At 52.7% G+C, this 23,584-nt stretch overlaps 6 protein-coding genes across 6 annotated transcripts; 2 read left to right on the top strand and 4 right to left on the bottom strand.

Annotated features, from left to right (window-relative positions):
- Positions 1–112: 112 nt before the first annotated feature.
- Positions 113–1,001, bottom strand: PG986_005340 (histone H4; the record flags this gene model as incomplete). The annotated part of the gene is made up of 6 exons (XM_066841562.1): positions 113–208; positions 312–374; positions 433–520; positions 617–632; positions 731–762; positions 904–1,001. 6 exons carry the CDS (start codon positions 999–1,001, stop codon positions 113–115), a joined length of 393 nt encoding a protein of 130 aa, XP_066701424.1.
- A 1,001-nt stretch (positions 1,002–2,002) lies between these two features.
- Positions 2,003–4,250, bottom strand: PG986_005339 (uncharacterized protein; the record flags this gene model as incomplete). Its single annotated transcript, XM_066841561.1, has 3 exons — positions 2,003–2,031; positions 2,421–4,071; positions 4,131–4,250. The coding sequence occupies 3 exons, from the start codon at positions 4,248–4,250 to the stop codon at positions 2,003–2,005; spliced, it is 1,800 nt and encodes a 599-aa protein (XP_066701423.1).
- A 2,390-nt stretch (positions 4,251–6,640) lies between these two features.
- Positions 6,641–12,583, bottom strand: PG986_005338 (Sec63 Brl domain-containing protein; the record flags this gene model as incomplete). Its single annotated transcript, XM_066841560.1, has 1 exon — positions 6,641–12,583. The coding sequence occupies one exon, from the start codon at positions 12,581–12,583 to the stop codon at positions 6,641–6,643; it is 5,943 nt and encodes a 1,980-aa protein (XP_066701422.1).
- A 945-nt stretch (positions 12,584–13,528) lies between these two features.
- On the top strand, positions 13,529–14,448 carry PG986_005337 (Longin-like domain-containing protein; the record flags this gene model as incomplete). Its single annotated transcript, XM_066841559.1, has 4 exons — positions 13,529–13,549; positions 13,625–13,707; positions 13,905–14,350; positions 14,408–14,448. 4 exons carry the CDS (start codon positions 13,529–13,531, stop codon positions 14,446–14,448), a joined length of 591 nt encoding a protein of 196 aa, XP_066701421.1.
- Positions 14,449–15,657: 1,209 nt separating this feature from the next.
- PG986_005336 (uncharacterized protein) lies at positions 15,658–17,633 on the bottom strand (the record flags this gene model as incomplete). Its single annotated transcript, XM_066841558.1, has 3 exons — positions 15,658–16,695; positions 16,750–16,941; positions 17,019–17,633. Coding segments are annotated over 3 exons (1,845 nt in total), but the record flags the coding sequence as incomplete, so codon positions are not given.
- Positions 17,634–22,369: 4,736 nt separating this feature from the next.
- PG986_005335 (uncharacterized protein) lies at positions 22,370–23,223 on the top strand (the record flags this gene model as incomplete). The annotated part of the gene is made up of 5 exons (XM_066841557.1): positions 22,370–22,382; positions 22,483–22,498; positions 22,589–22,673; positions 22,848–22,994; positions 23,089–23,223. 5 exons carry the CDS (start codon positions 22,370–22,372, stop codon positions 23,221–23,223), a joined length of 396 nt encoding a protein of 131 aa, XP_066701419.1.
- Between the last annotated feature and the right edge of the window lie 361 nt (positions 23,224–23,584).

Here is a 23,584-nt window from a genome sequence, read left to right as displayed (position 1 = left end):
TGATGTGGATGCATCGATGCCGTGACTCTCCCCCAAAACCAGAAATAATCACCGTAAACGAATAACCGTCGCCCAACGCCGTAAGGACCGAATCAACGTGGCATGGCGGCATCTAAGAGTTGTTGGCCTTGCTGGCCTTCTTGCCGTACTGGTAGTCGTGCTCGAAGCCCCAGACAGGGCGGCCATGGCGCCTGAGAGCATGAAGGACCTGTGAAAAGCATATTAGTCACTTTAGTTTCACATTGCCCTCCATGCGCAATGAAAGCGCGGCCCAGAGTCAAAGAACTAGATTCCTAGGGAAATGGACTTACGTCGTTCAGCGTGATCGTCTTGGCGCGACGATACTCGCAGTAAGTGGTCGCGTCACGTAGGACCTAGTAGCCACAATATGAGTAACCTTTCGTGGAAAGAAGGAATCGGGGAACTACGTACCATCTCGACATAGGCTCGGAGGGCGCTACGCGTCTCCTGGTAGACGTGAGCTGAGATGCGCTTGACACCGCCACGGCGGGCGAGACGGCTGGGGGTTGTATGTCAGTCATGAACAGATAAGAGCTTGAAGTTTCCGGGGTCGGAAGTCCGGGAAAAGGCAAGAGGGGGCATCAGGATGACTTACCGGATGTCAGGCTTGGCTACGGTGTAAGAACATCAAAGGTTAGTTACGTGCTACCTCCAGCCAGGCCAGGAGGCCTGTGACCAGGGAAAGAGAGCAAGGCGACGGGCTACTTACTGATGCCATTGATGTTGTCACGAAGAACCTTGCTGTAAGCGAAAATGTCAGTATGCGCATGATGTGATCTGGTGTCACGTGTCCAAGGAAAACAGAGAGGTGACAGGCCGGCCTGAAGACAAAAGGCCGAGATAAGAGTTTGCAAGGAGCAACTTGAAAGTGAGTTGACTTACCGGTGACGCTTGGCGCCAGACTTGCCGCTGAGGGACTGGCCCAGGCCCTTAGAGCCCTTGCCCTTGCCCATGACCATGTAGCCGCCCTTGCCAGACATGGTGATGGATGTTGATGGATGAGTTGGTAGGAGGTTGAGTTGTGGTGGTTGGTAGGAGGTGAGAGAAGAACGAACTGCAGAAGTTGGTGAGGTTGGAAGTGAATGTGGATGTGGAAGTGCGAAGGAGTGAATGCAGAGCAGAAGCAGAAGCAGAAGCAGAAGCAGAAATCAGACGAGAACGGGCAGCTTCAAAAACCAGAGCTGGCCCTGTCAACCCAATTGTTCAATGCTCGCGAGATCAGAGTGTGAATGCAATTGTTGGTTGTCAGGCAACTGAAGTCAAAAGCCCATGAGAGGTATTGTGCAGCTGAAATGCCAAAACCCGACGAGAGAAGACCGCGTCTGAAAGTACTTCTTTTGCAGCTAGCACGAACTGACGATGACCAGACCTGTGACAATCCTGTGGCGGAGAATAATGGGGTGCAGATCGTTAACAGTCAGTGAGCGGGAGGAAGCGTGCACAAAGTGGAGTGCCAAAGCGCAAGCCGCGGCAGGGATTGTTGGTTTGGTGCAGTCACTTAACGTTAGGTGCCTACATCATACATTACTAAGTAGGCACCTAGGGTAAGTAAGTACTTCAGGAAGTGTGCAGGCAACTAACTGCACCCGAGAGACACATTGATATCGCATGCAATGAATAATAATATCGTCATGTCACAACTATTTTCGATCTACACGCGCCTCTTTTATATAAGATATCTCGGACCCAAAGGCGTGTGGCGTTTCTTGGTATTATACTTCTGATGACGTCTTTGCAAAGTGATGCTTGCTGTCGCTCTGAGAGGAACAACTGCACTCGGCTTTGCTCTAGAAATGATCAAGTGAAGGAATATCTCAACTCAAAGAAATCGGCAGAGATGGGGCTCTGTCCCGTGCCCCCAAAGCCCGTCTTCTACGGCTTGGTCTTTCAAAGCGGCGGGGCCACTCTACATTCAAAGCCTATGCGACAGTCGCGGGCCTGCTGGAGAAATAAAACCCGAGTACCCTTCTTTACAATGGGTTCAAGTAAAACTCTTCTTGGAAGGCCAGGCTGGGAACAATCAGTAAATAGCAAGTCCAAAAATCGAAAGATGGGCTGCCAGTAGGTAAGCAATGTAAGTCATGTATACTTGTAGCTTAAGTAGGACGTGTATGGTTTATATGCGTATACGCATAATATATCTTGACGACTGAATGCCTACATGTAGGTACTGGCTTCGAGCATCTTCCCTTTTCCCAAGCCGCGCCCAAGTCCATTGAGCGAGATCCATTCGTTCCCATCAACTCCAAAATCCATCCTGATATCATCCAAAAACATGACCATAACCGACAACGCCCATAGAAACCACTCACGCTAAACCCGTAGGCATTTGGCATGTTCATGTATGCCAGGCAGAGGCTGTGTCCCTCCCAAGTACCCAACACTTACAAAACACTCACGTTGGTTTGCCCTACCAACTACCACCATTGCTGCTGCTACAGCCCCCGTCTGCAACGGCGGCAAGCTGACCTGCCGCCTCACCCAAGCAACCGCCTCTTCCCACTCGATCCCACCAGCGCCCGCCGCACCCCCGCCAACACCACTGACATTGTACTCAAGGGCGTCGGAGCACGCCGTCACCAGATCGCGGCCCGAACTCCCAATCCACCAAAAGAGCCGTCCAGTGCGGTGGAGCAGCAGGGCCCAGTGCGCCAATAGCAGAAGTTCAAGGGGCTCCCACGGGGTGAAGCCACCGCTACCCCGGGCCGCCGCTTCCGCGCTCGCGGCCTCCATATCACGGCGCGCAAGCGTCGGGTAGGCCAGGAGGAAACACCGGACCGCGTCGCGCGCGTCCTCGGCGTAAAACCGCTCAAGGTGTGCAATTACCCTCTGGTAGTAGTCGAATGAGACGTCCACGTCGGCCTGCGTCTGCATGTAGTTGTTGTCCGCTGCTGGCTGGAGCGAAGGAGGCGCCTCCAATCCCATCATTTTGAGTTTGGGTTGTTGATGCTGTTGTTGCCTCGCGCTCGCCGCCAATGCGGAAACGGTGGCAAAGTTGTGGTGCGTGTTCTGGATGATGCGCGGATCGATCATATCCATGACAGCGCTCATCTCGTCGTACGCGCTGTCGTCTTGATCGCTAGAAGAGCGGACGAAGATCGAGTCTTCCATCGGTCCGGATGAGTAGGCCGCCATTGTCGATTCCTGCCTGGCCATCTCACGCGTGGTGTTGTTGCCTGCCACCACGGCCGCTGCCTGCGAGTGCAGCTTCCTGTTCAGTAAGCGCAGTCGTGTGAACACGGCTTTGTGTTCTTTGTCTAAGATGTCTGGTGACGCCTCTCCTAGAGACATAATGGTACGTAGGGACCAAGGACTGTCCAGCAGCCAACTCATGTGCCTTTGAGCTAGCTGGTAAGAGCTAGACAGGAGTCCAAATGTGACCTCGATCTGAGCCAGGCGGCTCTTCGAGCTTCGATTGTTGCCGCTGTTCGACACGCCAATTTGGACCCTCCCGCCCCCGAGTTCCTTTGATGGTGCTGATATGGTAGTTATTTGGGACACGGCAAGGTTGAAGATGACCAACATCGCCGAGACGAAGACGAGGATGTGGTGATTATCTGGCGTGGGGCTGAGAGCCGGGTCACGGAACGCCGCGCTGGCTTTGTCATAATACTGCATGGCGATATCAGCGTACGAGCTGCGGCTACTCTCTGTCGCCGACGTCATAGCCGTGTCCAAAGCGGCCGTGGCCATGATTGTCGAGAGGAGGACATCACTGTATTCGAGGGCCAGACGCGGCAGTACGCCCATACAGTAGTAGGCATCCTCGGGCACAGCGACAAACCCGGTATAAGTCCGGGTGCACCACCGGTGCATGAGTTCCAACTCGAGCAGCCTCTCGGAGCCCCATGGCGACAGGCTCATAGATGGATGTTGCGAAGGGCACTGGTGAGAGGGGGTTGATGCTCTCGAACTGGCGCTATCGCTGTGATGATTTGAGTAGGCGGCCAAGGAGGGAGACCGATTGCCCTTGGTTCCCTTGAGAGTTGGATACTCGCAAGGGACTTGACGAAGTATGCAGTTTCCGCACGGGGGTCCCGATTCATCACACTGCGTCGCTTGTAAGCCTCGTGTTTGGAACATGGTGTGCGAGTTCTAGATCATCGTACCTTGACATGAAACTTCTTGCAGCTGCCGCAACCATGGCGGGACTTCTTATGAGGTCTCCTTTTGTGTTGTGTTACGGGTTTCGTCATGGTCTTAGCTGATGTAGTAGTTTGGGCAGCCATCTTTGGTGACATCTGAAAGGGAACAGGTAAAACATTCGATTTATCCAGCACATGCACCCACACGTTCGACTAGTCCAAAGAGCGCCGTTGGGTCGGTTATATAAAGTAGTATGAGTTCATATCTGACCAGGAACGATCGACAATACGTAAGAAGGGAAGGGTCCCGACGGCATGTATACCCACATGCTGCTCATGACTATAGGTAGGCCTTGGCAGTCACCGGCTGTGCCCCCCTACCGCCACGCATTCCTGCTCGTTCAGTACCTTTGCCGAGGAACGAATAGACAGAAGGCAAACCAGGAGACTATTCAGGATGATGTAAGGTGATTTCCTGGTCCGCGGGGGTCTGTGTTTCCAGCAGGAAGCGATGGTGGAATGGTGGTGAGTGGCTGGCGACGGGCGACGGGCGACGGGCTCGCTTACTGCCATGCATTGCCTGCAGATCACGAATGGAACCCTGCCTTGTCAGATTGCATGCCGACCAGACTTCCAGGGGTTCGAGTGTTTTCCTCTTTCGGGCAAACAGTGTCCACATACAACCGAGCCCCCTCAATCCGACTGTGTACTGTAAGCGGTAGGGCTGGGCTGGCATGCTGGAGATTCGGAATGGAACCTTTTGATGGGTCAGCCCCCGAAGTTTGGCGGGCTTACTTAGCAAAACCCGATGCCGGTCGGCCAGTCGCCTGCATGGCTCATCGTGGCTCATAACGAGTCATCTCTGCTTCTCATTTTTTCTTCTTCTTGCCCTGTGCAACGGGATCTGTCAATGCATGTCTTGGGTTTGTCTGGTCGATCGCGGAACGACCGACCGACCGACCGACCGACATTTCACTTCCCATCCGTACGTCATGTCATCCGCGGTCAGCTCTTAATCGAAGATGCATGCCATGTATGTTGACAGCATTGTCAGGTGTTTCCGAGGGACCGCTTGGACGTGGGCGAAAGAAGTTGGCCTTATGCCCAAAAGGTCCCATCAATCAAATGATTTTGCAGGGCCAAGGGTTGGGTAACGCGGTGGAGGGGGAGGCGCATGCAGATTGAGTCGAAGTCTAGGAAGTGTATAGCTGGCTGGATCAGGCAAGATTACCAGATGCGGCTCAAGTGCTTACTTGTGGGCGGGGGGGGGGCGAGTGGAACGAAGACGCGTCGGCGGATCTCGGTCTATAAGACCGATGGGTTGATTGAGTTTGCTGCAACGGCAAAAAGGCGGAGGCCAGAGGCCAGAGGCCATGCATTGTATTTGCGGCAGGTAGGACGGTTGACAACGCTCGCAACTGACCCAGTCTATCTGCAGCCACTACTAGAAGAAGCCTGCAGTGTCCTTCTCTAGGTACTTGTAGTTAGTTTGTCAGTGGCCGCGGGCAGGCAGTCGGCAGGCAGTCAGGCAGTCCATCTCACAATACCTGGCTGGAGGAGCACTCGAGCAGAACACCACCACCACCAACACCAGGCCGAAGAAAAAGAAACCATACGCCATACCATTCCGTCGCCAAGGCTCCCAATTACGTGATACCTCTGGGGCAGCCCGTGCATTTCCGCCTGCCGAGCTGCCAAGGGATGCTTTCTCTTGACTAGTCTTGACCTTATATTAACCCCCAAGACTCAAAACAAACCAATGGCCTAGTCACGGTCCAACCAAGATGACAGCTGCAGCTTGCGGGATGAGTCGCCGTCGCCCTCGACGAGTACCCTCGTGTTGGGACAAGCACGAGGGTACATCTGACTTCCTCATTCGGACAAGAGCACGTCGGCCGACCTGCCTCGGTCCAAGACCGCGAGTACCCACTCAGCTGCGCATGGTCGCGCAAATCATCCCCAGAGGTTGCGCCTATGATGGATGTCTTAGCTCCCTGAGCTGAGCTGCACTGCCAGTCGCCGACCACTTGGTTACTGCAGGTTTCCATCCCGGGTTGGTAGCAAGCTAACAGTCGATAAGGCACATCCCACCAACTTTCCCACCATACTAGGCCGCTCATTGTTACGGGAATATCACTGTCATCGACTGTAAATCCGGTTCGATCTAAAAATGTTCGGCAGCGCCCACGCTGTCGGGAAATTCACCTGAAATCCCCTCAAGTGTTTCGAAAGTTGGCGAGAAAGTAAGCTTAGAGGAATCTGTGCTGAGCCTGGAGGGAAGCGGCTCGATCTCATTCGACGCCTTTGCACTCTATTTATTTTTATATCACCAAGACCCTTCGCCCGCCGAATAACGGCCAGTCGAGCGATCCAATCAGTCCAGACCGAACCATTTATCAAGGAAGTGGAGGATCTCGACAATGACTGGCGTCGCTATGATAGATTGGCTCCAGATTACGGCTGGGAGCACTGGAACGTCTTGTCATAACTTGGAGGAATCAACTATTCCCCCTTGCAGGTAGATGAAATAGTCATCATGACTTGCTGGCACCCGCCGCAGCCACATCTCCTTTCTTTGACTTGTCCACATCGTCATCAACGACTGGCAGAGCCGGGATATCTACGCCCATCACCCGATACTCCAGACCGATATAAGCGTCGCTGAGCACAATGATATCGACCTTTCTACCCTTGCCATCCCGCTCAGGTTCTGGCAGCTTGAGAGTCACGTTGGCAGAGGGCTCAGTCCCCGTACCTACTGATTTTCCGGGGCCTTGGCTCCAGCCAGCACGCTTCACAGCAATGATCTCATCACTCGCTGCGTTGCAAATAATAACGAACCACCCCTCGGTCTGTGGCTTGGGGTACCTGGGAGCATAAACGCGACCTTCCCGTTCCACAATCGGGTTGGCCCGCTTGAGCGAGACCGTTAGAGACTGCGCTGTAACGTTCTCTGGCTTGACGTTGATGTTGGGCAAGATGGACGCGGCTCGCATGAACCGTCCTAGCTGCGAGCTGGGCACGTGTAGTTTCTTTGCCAGCTCCTCTGTCTGTGGTCGAGTGAAGGTACCCAGCTTCTTGAGCGAGGTTGTGTCCTTGAGTTCATTGACGTTGAGACCAGGGAGGATTGCCAGGGGATGGTCTTGAGGCCAGCGGGCCGATTTAATGCATTGTAGTACTTTGATCATCTCAAGGCAGCTCGAGAGATAACCCAATTCCGTGAGGACGTCAATCGATGCCTGGATAATACGGATGGCCTGGTCCAGCACACTTGTCTGGTCACCAACATAATCCGTAATGGGCAGATCAATCCGCGCCATATGTGCTTGGAGCAGAAGGAAGGCCTTGACATGAGGATCCCACAAGGGCAATCCGAAGTCATTTGCAGAGAATGGAAGGTTCCGTGATAATTCGGCGTTAATCAAGTCTTCGTTGTGGCGCACTGGCAGCTCATCGTATTCGGTAGCGCTTGACATCCATTGCAACGCCTGTGCGAAAGTGGCTTTGGGCTTGGCATGCTTGACCAGATGACGGATTGTCTTGTGAGAGAGATAATAATAACTCATGATCTTCCCGAGAGGTGTAGGATCAACGTCCCCATTGGGGAACACTTCGACACACTTGGATTCTGCAAGCTGATCAAGCGAGTTGTTGACCATTTCAATCATGAAGTCATTTGCCATTTGCTGAGCCGCCATGGTGTTGTGCTCCTCCGCCGACACCTCCAAACCGTAATAGGATGGATTCTTGTGGAGACGTCGGAAGAAGAAAGTCCAGGTCAGATAATCAAGAGCATCTTGTTTTGTCACAATCGTCTCAGCTGACACTTCAGCACACAAATGATTGTCCAGAACGGTATGCAGGGACGACTCGACCGGGAAACCGGTATGCAGGAAATGCTTGTAAAAGTCCTTCTTCGCGTCCTTGGTGAAGATACGAGCCACGCCAGAGTTATCGAATTGCGGTCGTCCGGCACGGCCCAACATCTGCAGGACGTCTGTGAGGTCCATGTCCTTGTATCCTTCCATCTTGGCGTCGTAGAATTGCGTGCCTTTGACGACTACCAGATGCGCAGGCAAGTTGACTCCCCACGCAAGGGTACTGGTTGCTACAAGAATTTGAATTTTGTTGTTGAGGAATAGTTCCTCGGAGAGCTGACGGTCGGTTTCGACAAGACCAGCGTGGTGCAGTCCGATACCGAAGCTGATGGCTTCCTTCAGGGCCTCATCCTTGACTCTAGAAAGGTTGAGCTGAAGGTCTTCCTCATCCATGTGCAGGAAACGGCGCGGGTTATCTTCCATTCCGCATAAATTAATGAGATCTTTGGCTGTCAATCGGGTCTGCCGACGGGATGGTACGAAAACGATCACTGGTTTGTCGGGGCTATGCGTCTTGACCGCAAGGAACGTTGGTCGGTTCATGGACTGCATCAGCGGGCAGAAGCCTCTAACTTCTGGGAAGCCGTCAATGTATAGCTCGAGTGGCACAGGTCGCACAGAGTGTCTGAAGTTGAAAAGACCCTCCTTGACGCCCAGCCAGTTACCAAGGTCAGACGCATTGGCACATGCAGTCGACATGCCGAGTAAGCGGACAGAGTTCTTTGTTGACTCGGCGATGTAGTTCATTCGAGACACGATAATCTCGAGAATCGGACCTCTATCACCAGCCAGTAGGTGGATCTCATCAATGATGACCAAAGATACCTGGCGGACGTAGCCTCTTGTTTGCCAACTACGCGAGATACCATCCCATTTTTCTGGTGTTGTGACGATTATGTCTGCATCCTTGATGGTCCTGGTATCAGGTGTATTGTCACCAGTCAGTTCGACCAGCTTCAAGCCCAGCGGCCGAGTGAGACGCTCGCCCCAGTCCTTCACTCTTTCGCGTACAAGTGCCTTCATGGGTGCGATGTACACGACCTTTGACCCTGGCTTCTCGCGGAAGGCCCACCACATCGCCAGCTCAGCAGCCGTGGTCTTCCCACTTCCAGTCGGGGATCCAAGGAGCACATTGGCCGGGGTATGGTAGAGGGTATGGAAGATCTGAGTCTGCATAGGATTGAAGTACTGGAACCTCTTGGAATAAAGCTCTTCAAGACGCATATCCTTGAGCGCACTAACAGGAAGAGGCTGAAGGTTCAGCAAGTCGGTGTATACACTCTCCGTGTCTGGTCGAATCAGATGCTGGAAAGAGATTGGGGCAACAGTCTCAGCCCCAAGCCACTTATCAGAGACAGCTTTGACGTAAATCTGAGTAGGCAGAGGATCCGAAAGCGGGATTGTGAAGTTCAGCTCGTGATCATCATACAGCTTCCTCCTGTTGAGGATGAAGAACTCGTGATGATAGATCTCTGAAGTTTCGGAATTCTCAACCCAGATGTAGAAGGATTCAGAAGTCCCGTGAACACGATCGTTCCACCTGAAGTCTGGCGTGATGAATAGCTTTATCCGTAAGACGTCTCGGTTCAGAGGGGCAATTTCTGCATCTACCGACACGGTTGGGAAGTTGTCGAGAATACCGGCGATCTTTTTGCCTGCACTATGATTATGGACCAGGCCACCAATCTCGGCAGGCTCCATATCTCTCATGGCCTCAACTGTGAGCGACTCCTTGGCATCCAACTGGTTCAAGACAGACTTGGGGAGGTCAAATTGGTGCAAAGGATGCTGGAACGGCCAAATCCGCCTCTCGATGGATTTAGCCAATGTCAGAAGAACGAGGCATTGATGACCCCATCGTCTGTTGAGCGCCATCATGAAGAGAGATCGACAAATTCTTCCAGACTGCTGTGCAACGTAGTTCAAGTCGTTCGACAGCGCAAAGTCTTCGGGCTGTGCGCGGCAGATGTAGGCTTGCAACAGAATGTTAGTCTTCGCTTGAGGCGTATCAATACCGCCATCAACATCACAAGGGACAACCTCGTGCCTGAAGTGAGTAAGCTCCTTTTCCTCACTATCTCTGGATTGTATGTTATCAAACTCTCCGCTCATGCTGATCATTTTCAAAATGTCGGCCTCTGTTGCGTGCGGCTTCATCATCATGTTGAACACCTCGACACTGGTTTGTTGAATATAGAACTGACTAGCGATACGGCCAATGTCCTTGCTCCGAAGCTCCTCGGTGATTTCGTTGAAGATGACCATCTGGCTCTTCTGAAGGGTTCTTGCGGCCTGAATGGCAAGTTGGCGACGTCGCTGGACAAGGTTCGGATCGTCCCTGATTTCAGCCCATTCAATACCGTAAGTCATGGGATTTCGCTGCATACGAACGAAAAGGTAGGAGTAGCCGATCCATTGTACCGCCTCGGGGATCGATGTTACGGTCCCGAGAGCGATTTCTGCGTTGAGATTGTCAACTAGCTTCGAAGAGAATCTCGACTCAATTGGTTGTTGCTCAGTAACGGCGCTGAGGTAGTGAGGCAGTCTGTCCAGGGTCGTGCAAATCATACCAATACCCACGTCTTCGAATTGCGGGCGACCTGCACGACCAAAAATCTGCAAGACATCAAGGATGCCCAGGTCGACGAACTTGCCGTCCTGGGCACTATAAACTTGAGTTCCCTTGATTACGACCGCAGCTGCGGGCAAGTTGACACCCCAGGCAAGTGTGGCCGTGCAGCAGAGGACCTTAATGACACCCTCTCCAAACAACCTCTCCATCAGATTCCTGTCAGACCGAGTCATACCAGCATGGTGAATGCCAAGGCCTTTGGGCAGAAGGTCTCTAAGCTCCCGGGCCCGTGAAGATTTCATGTCTCTGACAGCTTGTTCGTATTTCGGGTGGGATTGGGGGTCGAATAGATCCACACAGATATCGTCGACGGCCTTCTCGTGAAGCATCTTCGCGGTTTGCATGGTATCGCGTCGGGAGTGAACAAACACCATGACCTGATGATCTTGCTGCAACATCTCCCTGACCTTCTCAAAAGCAACATTGTCCAAATTTTCTTTGGACTGTTTCGAGCCAGCCTTGCCCTTGACACCAATGAAATGCTGCTCCAGCGGTACAGGTCGGAATGAGGCATCGAAGTAGAAGAGGCCTGCATGGCGGTTGACTTTGAGGAAGTCGGCGACATCAATAAAGTTGGGAAGAGTAGCACTGAGGCCCACAATACGAATGAGAGACTGGGTGCTCTCAACTTGTCTTTCAGTTCTGGCAACCAGCGACTCGATGACGGCGCCACGTTCGTCGTGAAGCATGTGGACTTCATCAATGATGAGTAAACGTACTTTCTGAACCAGCTCCGTGTCGCCAGTGCCCTTTCTTGTGATGACATCCCATTTCTCAGGGGTTGTTACGATAATCTGTGTTTGGACAATCTCTGACTTGGTCAGATGCATGTCTCCAGTGTACTCACGAGCACGGATTCCAAGCCAAGCCAGTCGTTTCCCTAGCTTTTCAGTGATTTCGGCGGCAAGCGCCTTCATTGGGGCCACATAAACGATTTTGAACTCGTCTGCATCCACGGCAAAGTCGGTAGCTTCGTTGTTCTCGATAGGATTAGGGGTGACGTATTGGCCGATGGTTTGTAATATAGTCAACATAGCCGCATCTGTTTTACCTGCACCAGTTGGCGCACAGATGAGCATGTTTTCACTTGTCTTGTACGCAACAGGGTACACCAGACTCTGCATACGGTTCAGTGCCTTGTAGCCTTTGAAAGTACGGCGGCATAGACCATCCATCTCAGCGACGGGCAGGAGCCTCCGGCCTGGAGCAATCGTACCGGTTTTACCGGCAGGGATCATGTACTCTTCATATTTCTCAAACATCTTCCTCTCGCTGCCAGCGGGAAGTGCGTACTTGTTCCCAGAATGACTGAGAGTGTTGCCGGCAGTATGGGAACGATACACATGCGGGTACTGAACCTCTTTGTGCATCGTCGGAGCCAATGTTGCGTTTTTGTGCTCGAAATCCTTGCGCCGGAGCGCGTCCTCTCTCTCGGCCTTGGTCAGCAGCCGGTTGCCCGACGGCAGTGCCGTCTCCCGGGAAACATAGCTGGATACGATCTCGTCCTTTTTGGAGAGAATCTCGATGACAAAATCGAGGTCATCAAAGCCAACGAGATCGGTGAGGTGAGACTGCACTTCGTCTGCTGATTGACCCGAGCTCAGTACTTCGAGGATCTGGGCCTCGAACGCATCGGCCGAAAGACCATTTTTCCTAGCAGCGACAGCAGCGCACTGTTTCGTAAACCACGAGGGACCTTGGCTGCTTTCGCCATCTTGGTCAACAGCATCGTCGAAGAAGTCGCTGCTGTACAGGTCTTCCTCGCTATCGGAAATGAAATCCCAGACGTCATCTCCACTGTTGCCCGAGGTGAAATCCTCGTCGTCCAGATCAAATTCGTCGACCGATCCCTTGTGGCTGTTTGAGCTCGCATTCGGCAATTTGAGCTCAGCCAGAGCCAGCTTCATAGCCTCAAACTGTGCTCGCCATTCCGCTTCTGCCTCGCCTGTTGATTTGTGAGGAGCCATGGTTGCCCAGTTGCTGTAGGGTGAGGGGTTGGAACGTCTGTTCTCACGTCTAACGTAATGCTGGATCTCGAAAAGGGCCAATGGAAAGTCGGCCTCTCCCAATTTGACGATTGTGCGTAACGAGGAGAAAAGGTGTTTGAAACCAGCAAAGCCGCAGGCACACCTGCGTGCGTCAGCAGAGATATATAGTTAGTGTATGTACCTACTTATCCAGTCGTTCTTCGCCGACGTGAGTCAAACGCCGAGAGACTGCTTAGCTGTTGATTGGCATGACACGCTCAAGTGCCTTAGTGGGGTCCAGCAGTCAGTCTACAGGGCCACCCAAAAGTCCAGTCAGTGCCTCTGGCAGGACTAAAAAGACCTAAGCACCAGGACTTTTTAATGTAATTCAATATGCTACAACGCTTGTATCGCTCGAATGGCATCCTGTCAAAGTACCTACCTGGATAAAGCTCCGATGAATGCTACAGACGTAATGCCTCAACTTTATGGTTGTCGTTACCTCTGTTGGCGACTGGGTCAAGCCTGGCTGTCTTGGTGGTGCAATTAGCTACACCTGGTCTGGAGTCACGTCAAAGTCCCCTACCAGCCAACTGGCGTCACCGCCAATCATAGCGGCTACCCCCCTAAAACTGGGTGCATAAGGTACCTAACTCCGTCTCCATTAGGCCCTCCCTATCTCCTTTAGGCTCCATTATTGGGGGGTACATGTGATAAAGCGGGCGAGACTCGTGCCAAGTTTCGATGCTACCAGTGACTTCACACCCAAGACCACCCAATTCTATACCATCCATTGATTCAAACCTCATTGTCTCACGATTCAACGAATCTCTTTGATAATCCCGACTATTCCTCCTTCCCGAGTGACGCGAAGACGGGGAACCACTTGCCAGCCACCCAAACCATCACCTGTCGCAACAACTGCAGCTTTCCTACACCATCACAATGAAGTTGCACTACATCGGAGTACGCACCGCTACTTTATTGTTTCTTTGGGTGGGCGGAGGCAACCATAAACTGACCACTTTTGTTTAAACATAGATCATTGCCAACGAGGAAAAGCCCGGTCGCGAGATCTGTGCTGAAAAGGAGTTGAGCGCCTACTCGCGCTTCACCCGTGGCAAGTACGAAGCGCAATGCCCTCGCTCTATCTCTCTCTGCCTTCCGTCCCGACAGAACCTCCCATAGGTCGCCGTCCGTCCGTCCTTCCGCGAAACACCGGTCCGATGTGACGACGGCACGACGGGGTAGCGACTCGAGGGGGGGAACCCGAGAAGAAGAAAAAAGATGAAATGAGAGACTAACAACATGCCTGCTATAGCTATGGCGAGTTCATGACCATGTTCTCGAAGACGGTGGCGGAGCGCACACGACCGGGCCAGCGACAGGACGTCGAGGAGCAGGACTACACATTCCACGCGTACGCGCGCAGCGAGGGCGTGTGCGGCATCATAATCTCGGACCACCAGTACCCGGCCCTGGTGGCGCACCAGCTGCTGTCCAAGGTCATGGACGAGTTCCTGTCGGCGCACCCGCGCACCTCGTGGAGCAACGGCCAGACCGTCACCATGCCTGAGCTGCAGGAGTACCTGCAGAAGTACCAGGACCCCCACCAGGCCGACAGCATCATGAAGATCCAGAAGGAGCTGGACGAGACCAAGATCGTCCTGCACAAGACCATCGAGAGCGTGCTGCAGCGCGGCGAGAAGATCGACGACTTGGTAGCCAAGAGCGACGGACTCAGCTCCCAGAGCAAGATGTTCTACCGTAAGTCTTGTCGTTCGTTCTATTGCGCATATAGACAAGTTATTGACTCCTTCATAGAACAAGCGAAAAAGCAAAACTCTTGCTGTTTGATCATGTAGAAGCTCAGCAATGGCTACGAATAGGATGATTAAGGGGCAGCAGCACATTGGTTTCTAGCATAGCGGGCGAGAATATGTGGGATTGGTTATATCTCAACGACTGGCCCCCCTTTTTGAAATTTGGACGTATAATGAATAGCCCTTGCACGATCTCGGGAAGGGGTAGACATAGTCATTCGCTGGCGGTTCATGGATTTGCGTTTACGGAAGGCAGCTCGCTTAACTCTTGTTGTTCGTGGCACTATAATAAGCTGCACGAATGTGATTTGTTCGAAATGAGCATCCTTCTAGCTGCTGCAAGAAGGAAAGGGAAGGAATAGATGAACCTTTCCTTCCGTTACTCTGTGACGTATGTAAATGATAAGACACTATACGGGGCACTTCACAGCTAGCCATATTTCATGGATAACATGAAACTGAACTCAGACGTTGCACTCGAGACATTATGGTTGTCGAAAGAGGGAGTGATCTCTGCTCTTTCAATTTCTTCCGCATCCAACTACTTTGCTTCCAAAAAGGGTATATACCTACCTATCCCAAACGATGACCATCAAGGCGAATCGTGTATCCTCCCCTTCCCCTTGCCGCTTTCCAACACAAATCAATCCATTGCCCAACAAGAAACGCCACACAAAAATGCTATGAGTCGCAGACTCTGGTGAAACGGGAAAAATCATATAACGCCACCCATGGTATATCCATCCACCCGCTTAGGTCCAAGACGCAGAACAAAGCAAAACCCAGAATCACTTTTCCAAATATACAAGGTCCCACCAGTCTATATGTGTATATATGTACCCGAATAATATGAACAAGAGAGCTTCGTTTATACCATCAAACGCCATGCTCTGTTCGAACGAAATAGATAGAAGGATTGATAGAGTCGTCATGATCGAAAAGTAATTTGTGATTTTGAAAAAGTAGGAGATGAGTATGGTCTCTAGGACCGTCCGGTGAGGTCGAATGGGATCTATGACGGTCCCAAGAAGGCGAGAGCAGTGAATATGTGTCGTGAAGCAGTAAAAGAGAGATCGAGAAGACTCAGTAATAGAGAATAGGGTTTATAGAATAATAATTACCAAGGGTAATAATAGAAGAGGGAGGAGCGCGCAGCTTCGAGCTGGCGTTCATTCTCTCTCGCCTTCGCATCCCGGTACACCTGCGGGAGGTAAAATATTCCGAGTAACGGGGGAATGGGTGGACGATGCCTCAGCCCTCGAGGATAATGCGTTCGCTTTTGCGGTGTTCCAGCAACTTCGTCTCCTCAGTTTCCCGGGGCGTCACCAGCGTCGGCGTCAGGAGCTTCGTCTCAGCCAGTCGCTCGTTCTGGCCCATGGCGATCTTGGGCGTCGGCAGGGGGCTGATGTGTAGCGGGATCTTGCCACCCGCACCGCCACTGCTACCAGGGCCACTGCCGCGCCTATGCGGCGGGCGCGGTCCGCTACCAAACGTCGTCTGCAGCGGCTTCAGCATGCGACGCTGCTCCCGTGACACCGAAATCTGCCGCGCGATGGACAGCTCGACGGCACTCATGCCTGCGGAACCTGCCGGTGAAGCCATCTGCTGCTGGTGCTGCCTCTCTTCTGAGCTCCGCGTAGTAGAAGTGGTGTTGCTAGTGGTGGGAGTCAAGTCCCTAAGTGTTTCCGAATCGACGGACGGCTTCGTGATGTGCGTCTGTGCCGAGGAGATGGAGGATGGCGAGCGCTTGCGCGAGCTCGTTATGGACGCGGCTCCGGACATAGGGAGCTGTTGCGAGGGGGTGCTCACCATCTGCCACTTTGGCTCGTGGAGTTTGGGCTTCACGGATGTGGATCGGATAACTGGAGGCGGCGGTGACGATGCTGCTTCTTTTTCTGTCGACGAAAACCCTTCCTCGTCCATCTCCGTTGGCGACTCCAGGATGAGGCTGGATTCGTCGGCGTTGAATCTGGGCACGGACTGTTCTCGCGACCGGGCCAGGGTTGCGATGGTCATCTTGCCCTTGTTCATTTGACTTTTTGGTGGGTCTTTGAGATGGTTATACGGGCGCGCGTCGTCAAAGCTTGCTTTCATCGGTGAGTGTAACATGGCTGGCGAAGTATTGGATCTTGCCAGCGAGGAGCCTTTCGCTTTCGGTGGTGTCCGAGACGCTTGGTGCCGGGCCACCGTCTCTGCGCTAGGGGGTTGTGGGAACAGATTAAAAGATGGCGATGCCATCGGTTGAGGCGATGTCGCCCTGCGATTCAACTTATGGGGGCCCTCCAGCACCTGTCACGATATGTTAGCTACTAAGCCCATCAGTTTTGAACAAGTCGGACGAACCTCTGGGTGCTCCTTCACGTCACTAATCGTTTTCAACTTATCCAAGGTGGCCTGGCGTCTGGCAAGTAGCGAGGAGGCAGAATGGTTGTTCTTGAGGACGTCTCCAAACATGACACTGTACCGCTCCATGTTGCTGTCCGGTATCTCCACGTCCAGAAATCCACTGCCGGGGGTGCCCCATTGTCCGCGCTCCTGAAAGTGTTGGTGCTTGCGTTGTTGGGCCTCGACGGCTGTGGTTTGTCCATATAAGGCATCGTAGCAGAACGGACGACGATAGGCTTGTGTCTGCCTGGCGTCTTCGGGCCCGCAACCGTGTTGTTCCTGGCGACATTCCTGTCCCCTTCCATGCGAGGGGCCGAGAAGGCTAGCCCAGGGCGGCTTGCGCCTCTCATCTCGCTAGAAGCCGCAGACGTCGGAGGAGAAGATTGAGCGGTCTCTGTGTGCTTCTTCCCAAACCTGCCAAAGAGCTTCCACTTCCCGGCTTGCTTCTTGGACCCGGAGGATTCCGTGGAGCCTACACTTTCGACTGCAGACAAGGGCGAAGTGGGATTTCGGTTAAAGGTTGGCCTTAAAGTCTGTTGAGAATTAGAACTCGATGCCGTTTGCTGGTGTACTGGGCTTCCGATGGCCATCCCGATAGATGATGAGTCGCTCGCCGACTCGGGCGTGGGCAATCTAATGACGGGTATTTGGGCTCGCGAGGTGGCTATGCTGTTAGGGCTGGCCTCAGGTGTTGGCAAGCCTGTCGTTGCTGTTCCGGGTGCTGGGAATATCTGCCGTGGCCGTAATGCTCCCTCTGGTTTCAAGCTGACGTAGAAATCATCTCTCGAGACTCTCTTGTCGTATTTGTCAAAGTTGAAAGAGTCGACCTGGAGCGACCTGGAGCTTGGCCCCCGGAAGTATTCGGTCGTTCATGCATCATCGATCTGACTGGATCACTGGGCAGAAACACAAGCAGTAGTCGGTTGCGGTAGCAGTTGTCACTGCCACATCCGACGAAGGGGGAACTGGGTTATCAATATAACGCAGCCGACTATCAGGTCGGGGTTGGTCTGATACAGGGCCTGGTCCGCTTGCCAGGGATGAGTCGAGCCCGGACGTGCGTCACGAACGCATCCTGCCCATTTGCGCTGACCGCACCATGCCTCAAGATAGACTTGGCCGGACCAACCATGCTTAACCTTCTGCTCTGCAGGGCACGGTTGGCTAGTGATGCAACCAACCCTTCGGCCAGCTATCCAGATCCCCGTTTCTGATGGCCACTTACTCCACGGCCGGACTATGACGGACGATCCAAGCAGGCTGTTTCTAAAACAAGTCGAAAAGGGCGACGGGGGATGGGGTGGGATGTTTCAAGAACAAGCGAAATGAGATTATGTTTGGGATGGATCACGACTCATTTGGGCCTCTAGGGCCCTGGCAGGTATCCTCGTCCTAGTAGACAGAGTTCTTTTTCTCTAACCCAACACTACGATATTGGTATGACCATGCCCGTACTCTGCATACTCGCACAGAAAGGAGGCGGTGGAATGGCGCCTTTGGCCTGCCGCTGTATTAGCCAAAAGTGCTGGAACAGGGTCAGGGTAGGAATACTCGGGCAGCTTGTTTGAGGTTGATGGACCGGGCCTGGACAACGGCTAAGATGAGGGGCCTCGATCACCAACTAGGATGATCTTTGCCCCAGAGAAGCATAAGCCGCTAAGAAAGCAGCGCAGCTCGCACATACAGAACCGCCCTCGTCGCATCAAGATGAGAATGTGGAGCCCCGAAAGGAAGTGTGATTGGCTTGATCAGAACGGGAATTTGATATGCTTGAAAAATAACCCGTACTAGTCAGCCCCTGGTGGGCTGGCAAGGTAGGAGATCATGGGAAGTACAATGTAGAGAGGGGAGAGAAAACCGTAGGTAGTCCTTGGAAACCAGTTGAACTTCGGTCTGGTTGTTTGCACAGGACGACAGTGAACGGCTACACTACCCCAGAGTGGAATGCCTTGTCAGTGCGACTGGCTCACATAATTCCAGAAGCAACGCAGCCAGCACGCAAAGGCAGGGGCTCAATATGCAGGAACCGGAACGTGAAGCAATCGGAACCACCCCCCCTGCCGATGTCAGTGGCCAGTCAGTCTTGCACTGCATCGCAGTTTGTACCGACTACAGTACTGTGCCAATAAAAAACCACCGCACACTGCATTTCGGTACGGAAGAGAAGCATGAATTGTAATGGAAGCTCACGATCAGACGAGCACCTGTTCTGGTTTGCCTAAAGGATCGGAGATCCATCTTGTTCTCCCAAAACAAGAATGACCTTGGAATGGGATCAACTGCATAAGGCATTGCTCACGTCCTTCCCCAGTCTTCGCTCTGGCGATGTTGCATTTGCATGGTCCCTGTCCACAATGGAGCCGCCGTCTTCCCATCTTTAGAAGGCGTCTTGGCGTCGTGTCACTCAACTTCAGACGACGGACCCGAGTCTACCGGCGGAGTCCCGAAACCAAAGCATTGGCAGCCCAGGTCCAATACGGGATTGTCGCTGCAGGCCAGAACCATGTGGCGTGCTGCGCTGTGCAGTGCAGACGCGAACCGAGGGGTGCAATGTCAATGTCAACTTGTGTGTGATGCGACGGTGGGAAATGACAGGGTGTGAATAAGGGAGTGGCACGCAGCTTCGCAGCGTCAACTTTTCGTTGCTTCTGGAAAAAAGAAGCACTGCGAAACGTTGCTGTCAGCCTAAAGAAACTTTGCCCTAGTCAATGTCGTACATCAGGTTGCACCAGCCAATGGGCCGCTGTCACTGCACGCATTGCTGAATTGTGTATCTCTTCCCGGATTCTGCAAAAGTACGCGTACTACCTACCAGGTGCCCTGCTGTGAGCCAGCCGGCTTCTCAATTTAGAAGCAGGCCGGCTTCCTCCTTCAACTCCACAGACAGACACCGTTGCGACCGCTGCGATCGATCGATTACGTGCACTGGCGACGACGACGAATGCCTTCCCTATTCAGGCGGGGGCCTCAAGCATGGCGGCAACGTCCAGCTGGTCAGATACATACATACACGGAAACCGAGGGCATCGAAGCATGTGATGATGCGTTTGACCGCCACCCTCTTCAGTATTGATACGACGTACATTTACATACATGTAGATATGGGTTTTGCAACCAACAGCTGCAGTGCGCAGACATGGACGAACGTCATGCAAGGAAGGCATGTTCATCTCCCCAAAGTTCAGGAACAAGAGGGCGTTTCAGGGGCCCTGATTCAGTCCAGGGGCTGGAGGTACTGGATGTTTCATGATTGCAAATTGCTGATTGCTACTCGGATTTGAAGAGTGGGGTCTCGGTTCGGCCCCGTATCCGTCTCTCAAGCCAAAGGTTGGTACACCAGCTCCGTCGGCACTCGGGGATCTCCCTTGTCTTGTCCCATCCTCCTGCCTTGAAGCCTTGGACGAAGCCTCTGGCTGGTTCCGGCTCTTCATCCGGTCTTGGCAACCAGTCTCCAAGCACTCAACCCCGCAGTCAGCCCTTTCATTGCAGTATCTATCGTTGTTTGACGACAGCGGACGTGATGAAGCCCGGGCACGAGAGTTTTCTACATATCGGGCTTGGTTCCCCCGAAATTTGACGCCAGGAACTGCGAAGAGGTAACTTGGCCCGCGACAATACCGTACAGCTTGTATGTACTACGGGCAGTCCTTTTGGCTGAACCTCCTCCTTCTGTCTTTTTTCCCCTTCTTATTCTCCCCCTCCTCACGTCGTGACAAGACATAAGCCTAAGCAAGCCCGATCACTTTGTTCTAATATGTCAACTCCTGTTATTCGGTGCTGGAATGAGATAGATCCGCCACGGATGCACATATAACATATACCTTCAGGACTCTGGAAGGAGATTAGAGTCATTCTTTCAAATCCCAACTTGAAATTCCCGAGGTACCTAGTTCAGACTGGTGATCGAATCGGGGTACGAAAAGGGTCGGCCCGGGGGTTGCGTAATTTGCCAAAATTTCGAGGAATACGAGGAGGTATGCAGCTGCTTAGATGCGTGGATATATGCTTCTGAATGGTCTTCTATATGGATACCTTGCTAGGGGTAACACTCTAACGACAACTTTATTTAAGATTGGATGCAGACAGAGTGACGATTTGACCTTCGTTGCCTCCTATGCGGCAGTCTATGGAAATTGCTGGGTACTTACTTATGTAGGTAGTTTTGATGTTCTACAGACATTGGTTGTCGACGTGTCTTGGACAATGCGTCTATGAGTGCATTTAAATATGTCAGTTCTCCTTAATGATGCTACATTGAGTCATGAGTGGCATATAGCAACAAGTTTACTTATAATGTAAGGTATCTCCGTACTTGTATTCCCATGGTGGAGGCTGAAGATTCGAATATCAATAGATTGCATGTCAAAACAAGATGTCGGAGGCTGGGGACGAGGCCAAGATATATCAATTATTCTCATATTTCTTCGTCACAATACGTGCTGATGTCGTGTCAAGCTGACGCGATGATAAGAATCTGAAGTTATCGCTAAGGGACTCTGCAACGACAGCCCCACTAGGTCGGTCGAGCGAGGGTTGAGTTGGCGGGGTAATCAATCCATCGGACACGGGCAGAAAATACGTATGACGAAATGGGACCGAGGGGTCCCCAAACTTGAAGTCAGAATATGTACCTCAATGGACGTCTGTCTGGTTGCAGCAGCTTGTAGGATCCCAGAGAGAAAAAGCATGGCACACCAACGCTGCAGTGGGTACTATGCAGATTGGCAGTAACCAATTGTAATGATCCCTACTTATAGAGATGCCCAAATAGAGCGTCTTATAGGCAACGTGAGACACGCCGACCGTATCAAAGTCGAACAACAGGCGAGCATAGCGAGATAGCATAAACGAACCTTGAGCAGCAACCAATTGAAGCTACATACCTCATGGCTACCTCATGCTACCGACATACATGTCGGTCCGTCCCCGGCTGGCGCGCTGTCTGCACTCAGGCACTGTACAGACCGATAGCTGCTGCCCACCTCTCTAGCAGAAACCGAAAGTGGCAGAAGCATTGGCATCAATAAAATCCATCAATGAAAGCTGTTAAGGACTCCACCAGCTTGACCGCTTGATACTAACAAAGCCGCTGGTTCTGCGCTGGCTTCCATTGACAAAGAGCGGGTTTTCCAGGGCAGAATCCACGCATCGTCCCGCAGCTTGGACGGGCCTGAAGGACCCATTCCATGCCATTCCTTGAGCTCCTGGCTGCTTCACCGGCGGCCCTTGGAGCCTTGAGGCTGGGGCCTTGGAGCCTGGGAGCACCTGCAGTCCCCTAAAGTGACTGCGTGCGGTCCCTTAGCTAAAGTTACCCCTCCTAACATTGGGAGAGGCGACCAAATTCCGTTGGGCCATTCCACCATACTACCGACTACTCGTCCCCTTTGTAGCAAGCAACTTGACAAAGCTTCCCAAGATCGCCTGCCGGTCATCCACTCTCCCAACCTCTCTCTCCTGCACCTCTTCAACATCATTTCTGTTTCCTAGACACCAAGGAACTATTTTTTTTTTTTTTTTTGCTTCTTCCTCCCAATCTCCTTCTTCACAGAGTACCAGACTCCCATACACATATCCCACCATGTCTTGGCAAGGTAAAATCAACGCTCCTGAACCCGAACCAGCACAACCCCGCCTTGGCTAGGACCCCCCGAACCAACTTGATGCTGACTTTTTCTCGTTCGTGGTGTTTAGCATACGTTGACGATAGGTACGAGCTACCGCCCACGACCCCCGATGTCGGAAACGAAACACGGTGTCATGATGGAAAAAACCTATGCTAACTCGACTGTTCGAATAGCCTGGTGAAGAGTGGCCACATCGACAAGGCCGCCATCATCAGCGTCGCTGGTGACAGCGTCTGGGCCTCCTCAGCTGGCTTCACGGTACGGCGCCCACCCTTCTGCCCTGAACACACATCTCCAGTCTTTGCCTTCATCCTCCCGAACAACATCGATCATATACCTGTCGCAACAGCAGAAACAGGGGGGAAACGAGAAAATATGATTTTTTCCCTAAGAAATAACAGAGGTCACCTACTGACCAGTATATTTCTACAGCTTAAGCCCGATGAGATGAAGAACATCGCCAACGTCGTCACCGGCGCTGCTGGTGCCGTCGACAAGGCGCTCGCCGAGGGTATTCACGTTGGTGGTGAGCGTTACGTCGTATTCAGAGCCGAGGACCGGAGTATGTACGGCCGACAGGTATGTTTTTGTCCTCCCATCTCCCGGCATTCTCACTGCGATGCGAAAAGGGGAAAACTCGAGTTGGTACGGTTATCTAACCAGGGACGTATAGGGCCGCACCGGTATTCTCGCTGTCAAGACGACGCAGGCTATCCTCGTTGGCCACTACGGTGAGGGTGTTCAGGCTGGAAACGCGGCCCAGACCGTTGAGGCGCTTGCCGATTACCTGATCAAGGTCGGCTACTAAGTCACGCGGGCCTACCTTGGCAGTGTCTGGGGCGGTAAAGGTTCGGCATGGGGTGGTGGCGATTTCCATTCTGGAGAGAAACGATAGCCAGAACGGCATCGACACGCCAACGCAACGAGACAGTTTGTTATGACACGGTATAGAAACTTGTGTGTATGCGCGCGGAAGAGGAAGAAAGTCCTTGTTTAGAGTCACCTTTCCGACGACGCTTTCATGCTTGGGTTTTCTGAGGTCTTCGGCTGCTCGGGAACTGTGTTCTCCAGACCTCCTTGGATCCGGCATGGCTGAATGATATGACCTTAAATCCCAGCTGCGAAGTCCCATTGCGCTCCATTGTGTTGCACTGTATGATTTGTGCCGT

This window comes from Apiospora aurea, assembly GCF_038362705.1.
Source record: "Apiospora aurea strain CBS 24483 chromosome Unknown utg000004l_segment0_segment0, whole genome shotgun sequence".
Lineage (NCBI taxonomy): Eukaryota > Fungi > Ascomycota > Sordariomycetes > Amphisphaeriales > Apiosporaceae > Apiospora > Apiospora aurea.
This window is presented reverse-complemented; position numbering and strand designations above follow the sequence as displayed.